The sequence below is a fragment of the Anolis carolinensis genome, chromosome 2, assembly GCF_035594765.1.
Source record: "Anolis carolinensis isolate JA03-04 chromosome 2, rAnoCar3.1.pri, whole genome shotgun sequence".
Classification (NCBI taxonomy): Eukaryota; Metazoa; Chordata; class Lepidosauria; order Squamata; family Dactyloidae; genus Anolis; species Anolis carolinensis.
In genome coordinates this window covers 268,024,946-268,042,938 of record NC_085842.1, presented here as the reverse complement: position 1 = coordinate 268,042,938, position 17,993 = coordinate 268,024,946, and the positions used below count along the sequence as shown (strand labels likewise).

At 38.7% G+C, this 17,993-nt stretch overlaps 1 protein-coding gene across 8 annotated transcripts in view; it reads left to right on the top strand.

Annotated features, from left to right (window-relative positions):
- Positions 1 to 17,993, top strand: part of apc (APC regulator of WNT signaling pathway) — a 101,499-nt gene that overhangs the window by 64,565 nt on the left and 18,941 nt on the right. For all 8 annotated transcript variants that reach the window (XM_008114016.3, XM_008114014.3, XM_008114015.3 and 5 more), the window contains 4 exons: positions 459 to 542; positions 7,406 to 7,510; positions 10,877 to 10,975; positions 12,696 to 13,074. In XM_008114016.3, coding sequence (XP_008112223.2) covers positions 459 to 542; positions 7,406 to 7,510; positions 10,877 to 10,975; positions 12,696 to 13,074 — 667 coding nt within the window. The remainder of the gene's footprint in view (positions 1 to 458; positions 543 to 7,405; positions 7,511 to 10,876; positions 10,976 to 12,695; positions 13,075 to 17,993) is intronic.

The following is a 17,993-nucleotide window of genomic DNA, read 5'->3' as shown; positions in this document are numbered from 1 at the left end:
AACCACGCAACTGTGTGTGCAAGTCGCCTATCAGCTTATGGTGACCCCATGACCTCAGTATAAGAGAATACATTTAGGACAGAATATGGAAAAACAAATGGGTTTTCAATTGACAAGGAAGTCAGGTAAGCTGCATTTTATCACCCTGTCTGTTTAGCCTATATGCTGAACATGTCATACTGAAAACAGGATTAGACTCGAAGGAAGGAGGTGTGAAAATGATAACAGTTTTGGAATTCAGGGTAATCTGGCAATACCTATAATCTTGTGCTTTTGATCTCATAGTATATATTAAGTAGTACAATGTCTAAAAATAAACCACGCGTTATATTACACAAGAATCCCATATGCTTTCAGTTTTTTTTAATTTGATACAAACAGCTCCGTTCAGCTGATTATCTCTTGTCATTTCCTCCCTACCTAGCCAATAACAACTTGAAACTTCATTGTTATTTCAGGTGAGGGTGAGCAGAATTCAACAAATTGAGAAAGACATTCTGCGTATAAGACAGCTCCTGCAATCCCAGGTTGCTGAAACAGAGGTTAGTTGTTACTTTATTTCTTCTATTTAGATACTAACATACTTAAACAAAAAGGGTTTTTTTTATTAGGGATAAATAACCATCAGCTTATCATAGTTCCTCAGTTTTGACTCATCCAGAGGTGAATAATATTATATCAATTCAGCCAAGAAAGCAATTTGTTTTTATGTTTAAGCATTACTATCGTGCTACTCTCAGTATGAAGATCAGTATGAAGCACACCTTAACATGAGCAGTCATTGCAAATCTATAAAAATACTTTAAATTGCCTCTTGTTATTTTCATTTTTGGAGATAGATATATTAGTCCCACATACTTACATTTTGTTGCAGAATTCATGAAGTATTAGATCATCAAAGTGTATATTTTATATTATTGCTACTTGAAGAGTTATAAACAATACGCACAAATTTCAGAACTCTTCCAAATACAGTTTTTAAGATTTAAAAAAAATGGATGGGACAAAATGGTCTAAACATTTTTTATATGTGTGTTGGTTACACATAAAGAGAGCTAACAGTTGCTTATAACATATATTCCGTCTTTGGGTTTGGATATTAGGGAATACTCTGTGTGTGCAAGTCGCCTATCAGCTTATGGTGACCCCATGACCTCAGTATAAGAGAATACATTTAGGACAGAATATGGAAAAACAAATGGGTTTTCAATTGACAAGGAAGTCAGGTAAGCTGCATTTTATCACCCTGTCTGTTTAGCCTATATGCTGAACATGTCATACTGAAAACAGGATTAGACTCGAAGGAAGGAGGTGTGAAAATTTGAGGAACGAACACCAATATTTTAAGATAAATGATGGTAATGCCATGCTACTAGCTGAAAATAGCAAAGACTTGGAACAATTACTGAAGAAAAGGCAAAAAACAAACTGCAAAGATGGGTTTACGGTTGAACATTAAGCACAGGGTCAACAGGTAGAGAAAGCAGGAGGTGAGCTCTTCTTGGGGGGGGGGGGCTGGCTCTTGGAGTGTACTAACAAGCTACATTTGTTTGTTTTAGAAGCTGGGTGCTTTTTTGTAAGGTGATAGGTTTTTTAAAAGCCTTTGTGGTTGTTTGGGTGGCTGGTGTACTGATACCTCTGCTTAAGGCTTTGAGTTGGAGGCCATGTGCTTTGGGGGTCGTGTGCTTGAGGGGGGAGGGATTTGTAATTGTTTAAGCGACTGAACCCAAAGGGTGCTCACTAATGGTTCATGCTCATCCTGTAAAGAAGTGACTAGTGGGATGCCTCAGGATTCTGCCCTAGGCCCTGTGCTGTTAGGCATCTTTATTAATGACTTAATTTAAGGTGTAAAGGGTGTGCTTATCAAGTTTGCAGATGACACGAAATCGGTAGTGATAGCTAATAGGGCTGTGTAAAAATTCGGACGTGGCTTGTAAGTTGTAAGTATTTTGGAAAATCCGTACTTACGACCCGATTACAAAGACAGCGCTGTTCCCCCCCCCCCACCCACACACACAAATGAATTAAAATAGCAATTGACCAAGTTTTCAGAAGAAGTTTGTTACTATTCATAAGTCGCAGTGAGTTAGCTTCTTTTTCAGCAGAAGCAAACTCTCCTGGGCGGCACAGCCAAACTTAGTATGTCACATGTTCTCCTCAGCCTATTAGGGCTGAGGGAGAGGGGAAGGGAGGAGACGCTGCTGAGCTTCCTTTAAATGCAGGAACCACGTTGCCTCTACCGCCATTGTGTGAGCAAGTTGGGAGAGAGCTGGGAGGGAGATTGGGGGCAGCACATCAACTAGGAGCTGAATTTGCCCATTCTCAAATGCTTTTGCATGTGCCATAGCAGCTTAGGATTCCTTTTAGGATTGCCATAGCTGAACTTAAAAAAAAATCTTTGTGGAGTTGGGGGCAGGGTCCATTTTGGGAGGTTTCTGTTTTCTCCTTTGGATTTCTTTCTACAAACTGCTTTCTTTATTTTCTAGTCTATTTTAATTCTAGTCTACTCGTCTAGTCTTCTTGCTTTTCTTTTTATTGGTTGTAAAAGTATGGCTATCTGTTGAGTGTGCTTTGAATGTGATTTCCTGCTTCTTGGAAGGGGGTTGGTCTGGGTGGCCCATGAGGTCTCTTCCAACTCTATAGTTCTATGATTCTAATTCAATTCTGCAAAGTACAGTGCTTTATGTTCTAAAATCCCAAGTTGCCGGGGGTGCTGCTGTTGCTGCAGGGTCAATATTAATTTGAATAACAAACATACATTTTGGGGTCAAGTGAGAAGAAGAATTCTAGTCTAGTATCATTGATCAACCGAACCAACCTGTTCCATTCCTTCCCCATACTGTACTACCAAGTACTTTGCTTTCCTTTCTGTTGGTTTTAAAGGTGTAATTGAATTCTGCAATGTGCAGTGTGTGCTTTATGTTGTGTCATTGTAGAGAAATCCAAGGGGATAGGTTTTGTAGGTTTAAAAAAATCGAATGAAACTTTTAAAATTCCCTAAAAATCAGTATATGTGTGAATCTTTCTGAAACGTGGGGGGAGTGATGCCCTGGTTATGTTGTGTCATTGTAAAGAAATTCAAGGGTATACCCTCCTGTTGTTTTTTTTAAATGTTGTTCATAAAAACTCTGACAACTTCCCAAAAATTAGTGAATAAGCGAAACATTCTGAAACTTGGAGGGCTTATAGTTGTAAATGTGTGGTATAATTGCAGCAAGTTTCATCCCTATATTTCTAAAAATGAGGAAGAAAGGAGCCCCAGAAGTGCCCCCATTAGCGCAAATGGACGAATAACAAAACAAAAAAAAGTCAACATTTTCAGAACTTCATATTAGATATGATACAAATTCTTTACATTTTTCAAAACTATAGAAACAAAATGGGGGGCACCCAAATTTCGTAAATACAAACAATGCAAATTTTTGGTGTTACTCCAGAAGAAGGATCAGAATTCAAAGGGCCTTAACGGTTAAGAGAGTTGGACCAAAACTAACAAAATGAATTTAAACAAGGAGAAATGTAAGATCCTACACTTAGGTAAAAAAAAGAAATTCAAAGAAACAGGATGGGTGACGTCTGCTTGACAACAGTCCATGTGAGAAAGATCTTGGAGTCTTAGTGGACAACAAGGTCAACATGAGCCAACAGTGTGATGCAGCAGCTAAAAAATCCAATGAGATTTTGAGCTGCATTTAAAGTCATGGTGCCCCTCTATTCTGCTTTGGTCAGACCTCACCTGGAACACAGTGTTCAATTTTGAGCACCACAATTCAAGAGAGATATTGACAAGCTGGAACGTGTCCAGAGGAGACAAGTAACTCAGTTATTTATCAGAATCAAGATTGCATCAAGAAATCTTAAGAATAGAACTTATAAGGGCAGCTCTGAAGGGACTACAGTATAAAGATTCTGGAGTGTCAAGCTATATCATTTAATACTAAAGGTAGGATTGTCCATGCAATTGTTTCCCATTTCTATGAGTGATTGTGAAAGCTAGACAGTGAAAAAACTGATAGTAAGAAAATAAACTCTTTCAAAATTTGAAATGTCCTGGAGAATAGTTCTATAGTTCCATGGACTGCTGAAAGACAAATCAATGGGTTCTACAGCAAATCCTGTCTGAACTCTCCCTATAAGCCAAAATGACATTTTGGGAAGTTAATAATAGGATAAATGCACAACAGATACATTTTAAATTACACTGTTTTTCAGAAAACTACTTAAAAAGCACTTTCAGGTGTGCACCTTATTCTCATGTATAAGTCTAGAAATTTTCACCAAAAATCAATTCTCAAAATCTGGGTTGGCTTATCCACAGATCACTGTGAGTATTGTACCTTAACACTTATTTTAAAAGGAAGCAACTTAGCCAATCCTGAGATAAGCTAAAAGAAACCCCAACCCCCTCGTTTCTCTTCATGGCACGGCTTCTGGCTTTTTTGTCTGCCTGGGTGGGGAAATGGCAGCAGCAGCCAGGGGCCACTGGCCCCTGAACTGGCGTTGGTGCTTTCCCTCTCAAAAGAATGATCCTAGACCTATTCACGGGTCATATCAAAATCTAATTTTGGCCCCCAAACCCTCTCCTTAATGTATACGTGAGGTTGACTTATACATGGGTATATACAGTAAATAGTACAAGTGCATATTATCATCTCTAAATTGGTATTTTACACTTCTATTTATTTAGGAGTTTAACATATTTATCGTTTGCTCACTTTTTTATGGAATTGACGTACAGATTCAACTTAGTGATACAGTGATGAATAAAAATTTAGACTACTCTTTTCTCTCTCATTTGATTTTGGATACAAAAGGATACTTAACATGACTTATACAATGTTTCTCTGTCTTATATTTATTTTTTCCTCAAGAAGACACACTATGGCTTATTTTCAGCAGATGTCTCATTTTTATTAAGTATGGTACAACAATCGACATTTGTTCAAATATAGTTAAGTCGTCTTCTTCTTGAACATTGTCATGACTCTCCAAATCCGGAATTCCATTCTGAATTTCTTGCGACTCGGTTTCCTTCAGAAACATTGGCCCCAATCTTTATGCTGAGCAGTAGAGCTCTCATTAAATGAGCAGCTCTTATCCATGTAACCTGCTCGGAGTGCATTGGCAACAACATTGTCAATTATTTTATCCATTGTTGATGGGGCTGCCCGCACCTCTCTGGTCACTTCCGAGATAGCAGCTGTCACAATGGGGCAGATGAGAAGGGCTGCCGTCTTTTTTACACCTCCACGCCGGTATGCTGCATAGCCACATCTATCACTATGCCTTATTTTCGAGGTATGGCTTATATTGTTCAAATGCTTAGAAATCCTGCTATACCTTATTTTATGGGTATGTCTTATTTTAGGGAAACAGGGTAAACTAGCTGAAAAATTGTTCCAGATTTCTTACTGTTGTGATTTTAAAGTGCCATTTCTATGTAGGGGTGATACAAAAAGCTGGTTCTTATGTCTAGCAACATTTTCCCTAGTTTTTTTTCTATTTATAAGAGACTGTGGTCAGTATTTCCCAAATTATATGAAATTCTGTTTCATTACCTGCAGAAGACAGTGTTCAATCTTCTGCAAAACACAACATCATTTCTTCCCCTCTTTAACTTTCACTTTGCATGACTACCCTATCATCCTCCTTCTTTGGATATTTATTTTTGAGTTCTATCTTACTTTTTAGGCTCACAGTTCTCTTCTATTTCTGTATGACCTGTATCTACCAAGGTACATTTAGAGTTTTTTTTTTCCTCATTTGTGTTTTTGCCAAATGGTTGTGTGCTGACATATTCAGCAAGCTTTCCCTGGGTCCCATCTTCTGGGATGTAGCAGCTGGCAACTTCTAAGTGATTTTGTGCTGTTTGGGGCTTAGTTTAGTTCCATTTTGTATTGAACAAAAATCATTATTACTAAATTTGAAGTTTTAAATGTTTGAATAATTTTGTGCTGTTCCTTTTGTCTGCTGCTGATAGATTATATTTCTCTCATTGCTTTTATGTGTTGGTAAGATGCTGTGGAAAATATTTTTAAGAGCAATATATTAATTACTTAAATGAACGCTGTAATACTTTATTCATCAGTCTTTCAGTCTCTCTCAATTTAAACCTCTTGTTTCTGTTCCCATCTCTTCTGTTGATTTAATTTCATTCATGTTTTAATCAAGTTGCATTTGTTTATGGCTTATGTCTTAGATTATTCAGTACTCCAGATTACTCACTCTGCATTCAGTCTAGTCCAATCATTATCTTTAGTCATAAATCCACAAGGCAGTGGATTCCTTCAGATAAATAGATCCGTACAGTTTTTGTAGGTGGAATGCCTCGCTCTATAACGTTTTCTATTTAAGAACCTTGAATCTTTTAGAACCATGTCTAAATCAGTTTCCCCCAAGATGCTGCCCTACAGATTTGATAGGAGGACATATCATGATTTTTACTAACAAATGCTAGCTGAGCCTGAAAGAAGGTTGCAATTGCTCCCAGGCAGCTTTTTTCTAACCTGGGACCCTCCAGATGTGACGAGTTACATTTTCCATCAGTCTGATGGAATGGCCAATGTCCTTGAATGAAGGAATATCTATATTGTATATCTATTCAGCTGTGATACAATGCTGATTTATCAGTCTAATGTAAATTGTCATCACTTAATTATTTTGTATATTTACTATTCTTTATTTCTATCTGTATTTAGGTAACTTTAAAATAATCTTGTTGCCTTTATAAATAGGGATATTACAAAAATAGTTTTTATTTTCTATCTATAATGTTTTTGTGAAGAGAAAAATGCTGTTTTTTCTTACATTGTACTCCTTATTCATTCATTCACTTGTTTAATTAAACATTATTGAGCTAGGGACAATACATTCATTTAAATTTCTTTCACATTAAGATAGATGCTCTAGCATAGGTCATGATATAACAGATACCTGGAAAGATGCCATTAGTATGAAAGTAGAATACTACATGTATTTCGAGCTGTCAACCCAGAAGGTGTTTCTGTTTGATTGCAAAGCGTAAGTAATATTTTAACTGTACCAGTCATAGCCTCCAGTAAATGCGCAGACCATGTGACATTGCAGAGGAGACAGTTGTTTGTTCCAGTTCTGTTGCATTTCTGATAGTGATGTGAGCACAGCTGGTGGAGGATGGTGTTTTGTGTCTCGCAGCAAATCCTTTGTCTTCTAGGGGTATAATCCTCAAAGGACATGCCTCACTTTCATCCTGCATTTTGCTAAGACAGTTGGTCCCGGCTGCTAAATATTGAGACAAGAGGTTATGAAATAGAAAGCACAATTCAGTGGCTTCATGATGTTCCAGCAGAATTCACAATTTTAAGCCTTTGCATAATAAAATGCATTCCATGTCTATACATGATGTCGTAAATTCTTACATTAATAGAGAGCACCTCCGAGCAAGCATGATGCAGGCTTGCATGAATCTGAGAGGCAAAATGAAGGTCAAGGAGCAGCAGAAATCAGCGTGGCAACGGCTGGCAGTAGCCAGGTAAAGTCAACATTTTATTTATAAGTAATGTTTAACCATATAGTGTTTTTAAAGGTAAATTGTCGTAATTCTACTATACAAGTAAAATGTGTGTAAATGGTTTCCTTCATATATGTTAAATCAGAAAAGACATGCTATTAGAGGAGATGAAATCTCTTTTATCTGAAACAAAGGGTTTTACTAAATAGATTTTAAATATTTCACACAGTGAGCTCAATATAGTTCCTGCTACATTTGGCCGGGAAATATCCTTCAGTTTGACTTTGCTATATAATTTCATGTTAAACTCTTGACTAATGAAAATAATTTCATTTTACATGATTTTAATTTTTTATTAAAATAGCATTAAAATAAAACAAGTTATATGTTTGCTTTTTTGGTGAAAACTTGTTATTTAAAGCATTAAATAAGTTCTTGAATGTCCAGTTGTGTTGAAAATTGATTTTTTTTAATTGATTGCTGATGTGGTTTTGCTGTATGTCCTAATCTGGGTGATATCCAAACCTTTCCTTATATATAGAACTCAGTATATTCATTTAAATAGGGAATATTGTGACATGCAGTGCATGCTTTCACAAGCACCATCACATGTCAGGATGCCATAGAATCTCTAAATTACATTAGCTCTAATTATATCCTTAAACCATTGCAATTTTCCTAATTTCTGTTTGACTATGAAATCTTTCTAATCTCTTAAACCTATATTATTATTTGACTTCAAATACTTCAGATTATTTGATTTCAGATAACTTACTTTGATTGACCTATAATCCCTATAGTCAGCATTGTCTAACATAATTGATATTTCTCAAGAGTTAAGTGACAGGAAAGCTTAAATGGTTATCTTAGTTTCAATATAATTTATTTTGATTCATTTTCCAGAGACTGCACTATAGATTCTAATGAAAATATTTATTAGATTTAAAAACAATAAAAGATGGGTGATTGTGATTGTTCAGAATATTATGATTATACTGTGACACATGGTAAAAATTGTGTAATCTTACTTTTGATGAACACACTCTTGTTTAATGAGATAATTTTAAAAGTGTTTTATTACAGAAGGAACATCATGTGAAGTTGTTGGAAAAAAATAAAAAACCTTGCTTTTTTAACAGACCAGTTAATTTTGAATTAATTAGGATAAATTATTCTTAAAGTATTAAACTCATTTATCTCCTAAAGATCTATAGATATTTAAAGGCCTTTTTTCTGAGAGACATTTGGAATTACAGATTGAGCATCCCTTATTGGAATTCCAAAATCCGAAATTGTTCAAATGGGAGGCTTAGATAGTGACACCTTTGCTTTCTGATGATTGAATATACACAAACTATGTTTCATGTACAAAATGATTTTATAAATTGTTTTTAAAATTACTTTCAGCCTAAGTTGTCTATGCTTGAATTAATACATGAATTTCATGTTTAGACTTGGATCCCATCTCAAAGAGATTATTTATATGCAAATAATCTAAAATCCAACACTCCTTTGTTCATAAGTATTTTGGATAATGGATATCCATCAGAGAGAGAAAGCTTAATTTATTACGAGATGTAGAGTGATGCTGGTATTTTATTTCTGAAAATATAGTTAACTCATTTCACCTTTGTACATCTTAAGAGTGAAAATAGACAAAATAGATCCCTCCAAAAGCCTTTGAAATATTACTTATTTCAGATAGTGTTGCAGCTGTCAGGAGACAACTACATTTTGGAGAAACATGAATATTTCCAAGTTGATTGGGGTTTTTGTTGCTGTGATAAAAAAATATCAAATGCATAAATGTAAAATGTCATGAAACTCGCAAGAGGTTTTCCTGTTAGAAGACACCTCTGGATGGGATGGGGTGGGCTGTACCATCCAGAAAAAAAGGAGGGGTTACCAAAAATCGGGCAAAGTGGAGCTTCTGCTTATAGTGAGTCTTTGCTTTTCAGCAATTCCCTTGTCCTCCATCAGTCCCTTTGCCCAAAGGCCAGTGCTACATTCTGAGGCAGAATTCGGTGTTGCCAAGCAAAATCACCTTCTTACCCTTTCTTCTTGATGTCTCTTTGGAACCAAGCCAGTGGTATTGATTGCTAAATATAGTTCAGCTTAATTTAGGCCCTTTTTGACAAATGCTAGGATTTGTGGCAGGAGACATTGACTGATCATCCACATAATGGCTGCTTTTAAGCTCCACAGCTTAGCTGACGCAAGTTTGATAATGTGAGTTTCAATAAGAGGATCCACAGGCACATCGCTGTACTTGCAAAACTTAGTTCTCAGTCACTTTTTGAAAAACATTCAGATAATTTTCTTTTGCCTAATGGCTGTCTTCACCATCTCCTATTTTTCCCTCTCAGTGAGTTCTGCTGCATCTCCTTCCTGATACATCCCACTCTGTCTCTACTTCAGTTATGTTCCTTCCCCCCCCCCCTAAAAATGTATTATCTAAAACAGGGATCCCCAATCCTTTTGGTGTGTTAAATTATGAATTTTGGAAGGGTTCTATAGGTAATGTCACTGTTCTTAAGGATTCCTCAGGCAAAATCTGTCAATCTTTTTATCAGCCAAGAAAAGAGAGAGCAACTCATAGAATTATAAAATCTTAGAGTTGGAAAAGACAACCTCCCATCATGCAAGAACACATAATCAGAATATTCCCAACAGATGACTATCCAATGTCAGTTTTAAAAACTCCAAAGAAGTCGGGTCCACCACACTCCAAGGCAGCATAATCCACTTTTGAACAGATCTTACCATCAGGAAACATCAGGAAATTCTTCCTTATATTCAGGCGAAACCTCTTTTCCTGTAGTTTGGATCAATTGCTCTGTGCCATAGTCTATAACAGCAGAAAACAAGCCTGCCCTATCTTCAATATGACATCCTTTCAAATATTTGAACATGATTATCATCCCCCCTCTTAACTTTCTCTTCTCCAAGCTACACATACCAAGATCCCTGAGCAATGCCTAATAGGGCTTGGCTTCAAGACTTCATGACTGTACATCTCTGATTTGAATGCGTTGTACTATCAGCTGCTTTTAATAAGTTCAGGAGAAAAGAGCACTTAATGGTGAAAGGTTATTTGGAAATTTGATGGTTGAGTGCAGCTGCCAGATCTAAGTGTTTTAAATGCCCTCGAGACAATATTGAGCCAGATGAAAATTCTATAAAATGCTCTCACATGAGTGAAATGTCTCTTATCTTCTCCTGTGTAACTTATACTTGACTTTTTATAGATTGATTCCTTATCAGTTTTCTAATAATAAGGATTCTGGGACAATGAGATTTCCATTGACTTGCTTAGCTCAATTAAATCATAACATAAAAACTTGAATTGCAAAATGCTAAGATTTTAAAATGTTACTTAACTTGTAGAGTTCAACAGCTCGGATGGACCATGAGACATCCAGTGTTATGAGTTCTAACAGTAGTTACTCTGTTCCTCGGAGACTGACAAGCCACCTGGGAACCAAGGTAACCAAAGATTTTCACAGGGTGCTTACACTGCTTTGCACGATCAAAGTAATGTTTATATAAAGGGCATTACTTCTACATTATTGAGGTTTTATCACAGGCTGTGCTCTGTCCTGTTTCACAATATCAGATAGACTGGGTTCTCCAGGTCATGCCACTAAAATAAAAAAAATGCTTCCCATTGAGATCCCTCAGACAAGCTGCCTTTTAAAAAGACGTTTCTTAGAGATATAATTTGAAAGTTCTTAATATCTAGCATCCTTGGAACAGTTTGGAATTTCATAAATTTCTGCTGCAGTTTCCACACTGTTGTGCTTTGGGTGCTGGTATTTTTAGTATTAATGCATTGTGCTGAGTTGTATTTTATAGTAGTTGATAAAGCATATCTGAATGCCTGCCCTCTATGTCTTTGCATATGCATAAAGTTAAATTCTGACAGCAAGAATGCTTTTTCAAAGTTACCACGAGCGTGGGATCCAGTAGAGTATTAGTTGGGTAATGATTATCCAGTGGGACTGTATTAGTGGGGATTTTCAATTGGGTTTGCAATATGGGGTGTAAGCCTATACATTTTAGGAAACTGATGTGAAAGATTTTGAAAAATCTGTATTTTTACTATATTAATACATGTATATGCAAATGCATATAATTTACCTATATATTCATTTAAATATCAAAGTACTGAAATATTGTTAAAATGACTACCTTAGAAGAAATACAAGCACATATATCAGTTTTATTAACGAAATGTATGGGGACATAACAGATCTCATTAAGGCCTTTTATTTACATTTTAAAATATATATTTGTAAGATAATAACATATATTTCCAAGAGTTTTGTCATTTTCTGTTACGTTCATGTGGCACACTTACACACTGCAGCTGACACACTAACGTGTCACAGTGCCGTTTAGAAATCTCTTCTCTAGGAATTTCTCGATCTTCCAGCATGATTCTGTGGTCAGTTTCTACTGGAAGGTGATCATACAGACTGCACTTGAAAACCTAGAGATTCATAGAGAACTGTTCTAAGAGATTCTGAGAAAGAGCATTTTAATCAAATCCATGAATAATCAAATCCACGAAAGTCAAAACTGCAAATGTTGAGAACTGTACTCTAACGTTTTGCTTATATTTCTTATTCCAAAATGCCACAATTCCATAAATAACATGTATGTTCAAGCTCTAACAAGTATACTATTATTAAGGTTATCCAGGATATTCTCATATTTTGTTGAGAAAATCTTAAAAAGTTGGACTTTTAATTGTAATCTTGTTTTTCTAGCAGCAGTAGTCACATTTAATATCAATATCCTAAATTAGTAAAAACATCTCAGCAGAAAAAGTAAACGTCATCCCCAAAACTTGGGAGTAACTCATTCAGCACCTTTCCAAAAATACTTTATGCAGATAGTAATAGTAGTAGTAGTAGTAGTAGTAGTAATAATATATTCATTTATATCCCACCTGTCTCCCAGTAATGGGACTCAAGGTGACTACCAACATATTTAAAATATGTAATAATGGTCTTTATGTTTCTTACTTCTAGGTGCCATACGTCAGTTTTTTTTCTTTCCATTAAATGTTTCAAACTTATTAATATGCTTTACATTGATTGGAAATCACATCAAAATATTCCTGGTGATACCCCAAAACTACTTATTGTTTTATACTTTCATAAAAATTGACAATATTGTTGTTACAATTTTTCTTTTTCAGGTTGAAATGGTGTATTCATTATTATCAATGCTGGGTACTCATGATAAAGATGACATGTCAAGAACTTTGCTGGCCATGTCTAGCTCCCAAGACAGCTGTATAGCTATGCGCCAGTCGGGATGTCTTCCCCTCCTCATCCAACTTCTACATGGCAATGATAAAGACTCAGTGCTGTTGGGAAACTCCCGGGGCAGTAAGGAAGCCCGGGCCAGAGCCAGTGCAGCACTCCATAACATCATTCACTCCCAGCCTGACGATAAGCGAGGCCGGCGTGAAATTCGTGTCCTCCATCTTTTAGAACAAATCCGAGCTTACTGTGAAACGTGTTGGGAATGGCAGGAAGCACACGATCAAGGGATGGATCAAGACAAAAATCCAAGTATGTCAGAAACTTTTTTAAAAGGTTTAAAACAACAAATGTGAATTTTTGTTTTAACAATACAGCTTTGAATTCTAATCTTGTGCATATTCATGTATATGTTGAGGACATGTTTTTTGGCCAAAATTACAGATTTTGAGATGATTTGTGGATATGTTGAGGGGGAAGCACCAGTACCACTTCAGGGGGCCAGTTGCCCATGACCGTCACTACTGCCATTTCCTCACCTAGGCATTGAAAAAGACTAAAAATTTTAGAGATACACATGAGTATATAGCGTATGTAAAAGCTATATGCATTGTGGTTAATAATTAGGATGGGCAATTATTTTTTATTTGCTTTTAGCTAAAGTAATTTTATTCTTGTAATGTAAGGCTTCTCTATTTCTATATTAATATCTCGTTGTTACATTAAGTAGATTTTTTATCAGCACTAGATCCAACAATACACCTAAAATTGCAAACCTATTCATTTCACTTAGGCGATCCCTCATAGCTCGAGGATGATGGTCTTCCAGCCATGGGGTCCTGTGGGTGGGTTCTTAGGTGGCTGAAGAGACCTATTCTTGATCTGCATGTTCTACCGCAATGAAGACATTGGTTTCCAGGTGGAAAGCGGTCCCGGTCATGGTTGGCTTGATGGGCCTTCCTCTTGGCACGTTTCTCCCTTAAGCACTCCATTCGTGCCTCTTCAAACTCCGCAGCACTGCTGGTCACAGTTAACCTCCAGTTAGAGCGCTCAAGGACCAGGGCTTCCCAGTTCTCAGTGTCTATGCCACAGTTTTTAAGGTTGGCTTTAAGCCCATCTTTAAATCTCTTTTCTTGCCCACCAACATTACGTTTCCCATTCTTGAGTTTGGAGTAGAGTAACTGCTTTGGGAGACGGTAATCAGGCATTCGGACAACGTGGCCAGACCAGCGGAGTTGATGGCGTAGGAGCATCGCTTCAACGCTGGTGGTCTTTGCTTCCTCAAGCACGCTGACATTTGTCCGCCTCTCTTCCCAAGAGATTTGCAGGATTTTTCTGAGGCAATGCTGATGGAAACGCTCCAGAAGTTGAGTGTGACGTCTGTAGACAGTCCACGTTTCGCAGGCGTAGAGCAGGGTTGGGAGGATAATGGCTTTATAAACGAGTTCCTTAGTATCTCTACGGATGGCCCGATCATCAAACACTCTCTGCTTCATTCGGAAAAATGCTGCACTCGCAGAGCTCAGGCGGTGTTGTATTTCAGTGTCGATGTTGACTTTTATGGAGAGGTGGCTGCCAAGATAGCGGAAATGGTCAACGTTTTCTAATGTTGCACCATTAAGGTGTATTCCTGGCATTGCAGAGGGATTAGCTGGTGCCTGTTGGAAAAGCAATTTGGTTTTCTCGATGTTCAATGAGAGGCTGAGCTTCTTGTATGCTTCTGCAAAGGTGTTTAGAGTGGCTTGTAGGTCTTCTTCTGAGTGCGCACAGACTACATTGTAATTGGCATATTGGAGTTGTATAATAGATGTTGTGGTGACATTGTTTTTGGCTCTCAGTCTGCTGAGGTTAAATAGCTTGCCATCTGTCCGATAGATGATTTCCACTCTGGTGGGAAGCTTCCCATCAACAAGGTGAAGTATCATAGCGATGAAGATGGAAAATAAGGTAGGGGCAATAACACATCCCTGCTTGACACCTGATTCCACCTTAAATGGGTCACTTTGGGAGCTGTTTCTGTCCAAGACTGTTGTCATCATGGAGGAGCCAAAAGATGTTCACAAATTTATCAGGGCACCCGATTTTTTTGGAGGATGGTCCAGAGAGCGCTGCAATTCACTGTGTCAAATGCCTTTGCAAGGTCAATGAATGCCATGTACAGAGGTTGATTTTGTTCCCTGCATTTTTCTTGGAGCTGACGTTCAGTGAAGATCATGTCCACTGTTCCTCTGGAGGGACGGAAGCCGTTCTGGGAGGATGTCTTCTGAGACAGGAAGAAGGTGGTTTGCAAAGATTCTTGCGAGGATTTTCCCAGCGGAGGTTAGAAGGCAGATACTGCGATAGTTCCTGCAGTCTGTTCTGTCCCCTTTCTTGAAAAGGGTCATGATGGTGGCATCCTTGAAGTCTGCTGGGATTTTCTCGGTCACCCACACCTTTTCAATGAGCTGGTGGAGTTGTTGTATCAGCTCAGGTCCACCCTCTTTGAAGATTTCAGTAGGGATCCCATCAGGTCCGTTGGCTTTGTTGTTTTTTTGTTGGCTGATGGCATTGCTGACTTTTTCCAAACTAGGCAGTGCTGCAAGCTCATCCCTGGTTTGTTGTTGCGGGATTTGTGAGAGAACCTCTGGCCACATTGGAGCTGCGATTCAGAAGGTTCTGGTAGTGCTCTTTCCAACGTAGTGCAATTGATATTTTGTCCTTCAGAAGTTTGGTTCCATCTGATGAGCGTAGAGGCTGTATGCCATGGTTTCTTGGTCCGTAAATGATCTTTGTGGCTTTGAAAAATCCCTGAGCATCATGGGTATCTGCAAAGTGTTGGATTTCTTCAGCCTTCTTTGTCCATCAGATGTTCTTGAGTTCTCTGGTCCTTCTTTGGACCTCAGTTTTTGCACTGGCATAGATCTTTTTCTTAGCAGCACAGTTGGTGTCTCTCTGCCATGTTTGAAAGGCTTTCCTTTTGTTATCAATTAGCTGTTGGATCTCTTTGTCGTTATCATCAAACCAGTCTTGATGTTTCTTATTTGGTATCCAATGGTTTCTTCGCAGGCTGTGATGATGGAGATCTTCTGTTTGTTCCAATGTTCCTCAACATTTTCGGGGTGTTCTGTGGGTAGATGGTCCTTGAGTGTTGTTTGGAGAAGGGCTCATTTGGAGGACTCTTGAAGGGCTTGGGTGTTCATATTGCGCCTTATTTTTCTTCCTTGGAGTCTGCGTTTGGGGACAATCTTGATAGCCATCATGGATCGGATTAACCTGTGGTCTGTCCAGCAGTCATCAGCACCTGTCATGGCTCTTGTGAGAAGCACATCGCGACGGTCTCTGGCATGTGTAATTACATAGTCCAAGAGGTGCCAATGCTTTGACCGGGGGTATTTCCATGATGTCTTGAGCTTGTTTTTCTGGCGGAAGAGCGTGTTGATGATGACAAGGTTGTGTTCTCCGCATTTGGTGAGAAGCAAGATGCCATTCGAGTTGCTGTTTCCGACCCTGTCTTTTCCTATGATCCCTGGCCACATGTCGGAGTCCCGTTCGACTCTTGCATTAAAGTCCCCCAGCAGGATGATTTTGTCCTCCTTAGGTATCTCCGATAGGACGTTTGTCCAGCTGCCAATAAAAGTTTTCCTTGATGTCTTCATCAACATCTAGTGTTGGTGCATAGGCACATATGATTGTTGCCTGTTGGTTTTTGGCAAGGTTAATTCAGAGGATTGAGAGTCGTTAGTTAATGCCAATGGGTGCTTCAGTCAGGTGCTTCACCAGGTCATTTCTGACAGCAAAGCCAACTCTGTGTATTCTTTGCTCTTCTTCAGGCAGTCCCTTCCAGAAGAAGGTGTAGCCTCCCTTTTCTTCCTTCAGGTGTCCCTCTCCTGCTCTCCGGGTCTCCTGAAGCGCTGCTATGTCAATGTTAAAGCGTCCCAGCTCCCTTGCAATGATAGCAGTCCTGCGTTCGGGGCGTTCGCTGTCAGTGTTATCCGACAGTGTCCGTACGTTCCATGTTCCAAAATTCATTTCTCTTTTTTGGCTGTAGAGTGGTGATCCCTCTGGACGTGGCAGTCCAGTCAGGGATAAGAGAAGCAGACTATGTTTAGGGCACCTTTTCTAGCCCCTTCCCCATGTGGGGCGAGCAGAGCGGATCCTAAAAAGGGCTGCTCAGTCATGGATACAGCTGCCAGACTACTCAACTGCCTCGGATCTTGAGGTAGAGCGACTGAGTCCGTATCCATTGCCCATGTGCCAGTCTGTGACTAGGGGCTTTCAGATTTCACAGTTCTGCCCCCGTCGCCTCTCGCTGATCGCCATGGGACTTTTGTTGGTTTGTTTTTATTTTTCTTGGGAGACGCCTGTGCGTGATTTTTTTTAATGCGTGGAGGTCGGTGCACGGCCGGTCAACACACAGTCTTCACAGAGTGAGGTCCCAGCAGTGGTGTGATTACACAACGACAGTGGCTTCTCAGTCTGTTGCAGCCTTCTTCCGCCTTCACAGCTGTTGTAACATGTACCATGTTATCCTCCGCCTGCTCCGCCATTGAGGTCTTAGAGTCTTCGGATTGTGCTTGGTCTGGATCCTCCCCTGTGGCCCCTCCTGGGAGTGCATGACTCCAGTGGTTGTGCCCTCTGGTTCATTGGAATACGCAAGGTAGGAAAAGATATGAATCCCTTCCCCTTCACTACTTGCTCCTCACTACCTTCTTCACATCAAGTGACAAAATGTTAATACGTTATTCAGTCTCTGAGGTTTTTTGAGAAGAGGGGGTTGACCAGCTTATGATAAGCCTGAAAACCTCAATTTGTGTTCAGAACAGTGGGGATTTTTTAATGTCTGCATTCTCAGTCTCAATGTTATAGTCCTCGCCCAAGTCCATTATCACAGCCAGACATCGACTTGAAGGATTAGCTGCCTCTGCTATGACATCTGTCTTGAAAACGGTTCTTTGAAAAATGTGCACTACAAATCTGATCATTGATTCTGTTTGAGATCCTTCATTGGCTTTGATTTGGTGAAGTATCAGATGTTAATGCTCTGGTCATGTGATCCATTTTGTGTGCATAGGATTGTTTAGGGATAGCTCTTATACTTAACAGGCCAATGATGGTAATAGTCTATTGTTAGTGTAAGGTGATAATGATTAGTGATATCTGTGAACCTTTCTGACATGTCTCCATTTCATTTATTAACAGGAACACTATAGCTTCTGTTTGTTCATGTTCATGAAACCATTCTTGCCCTACAT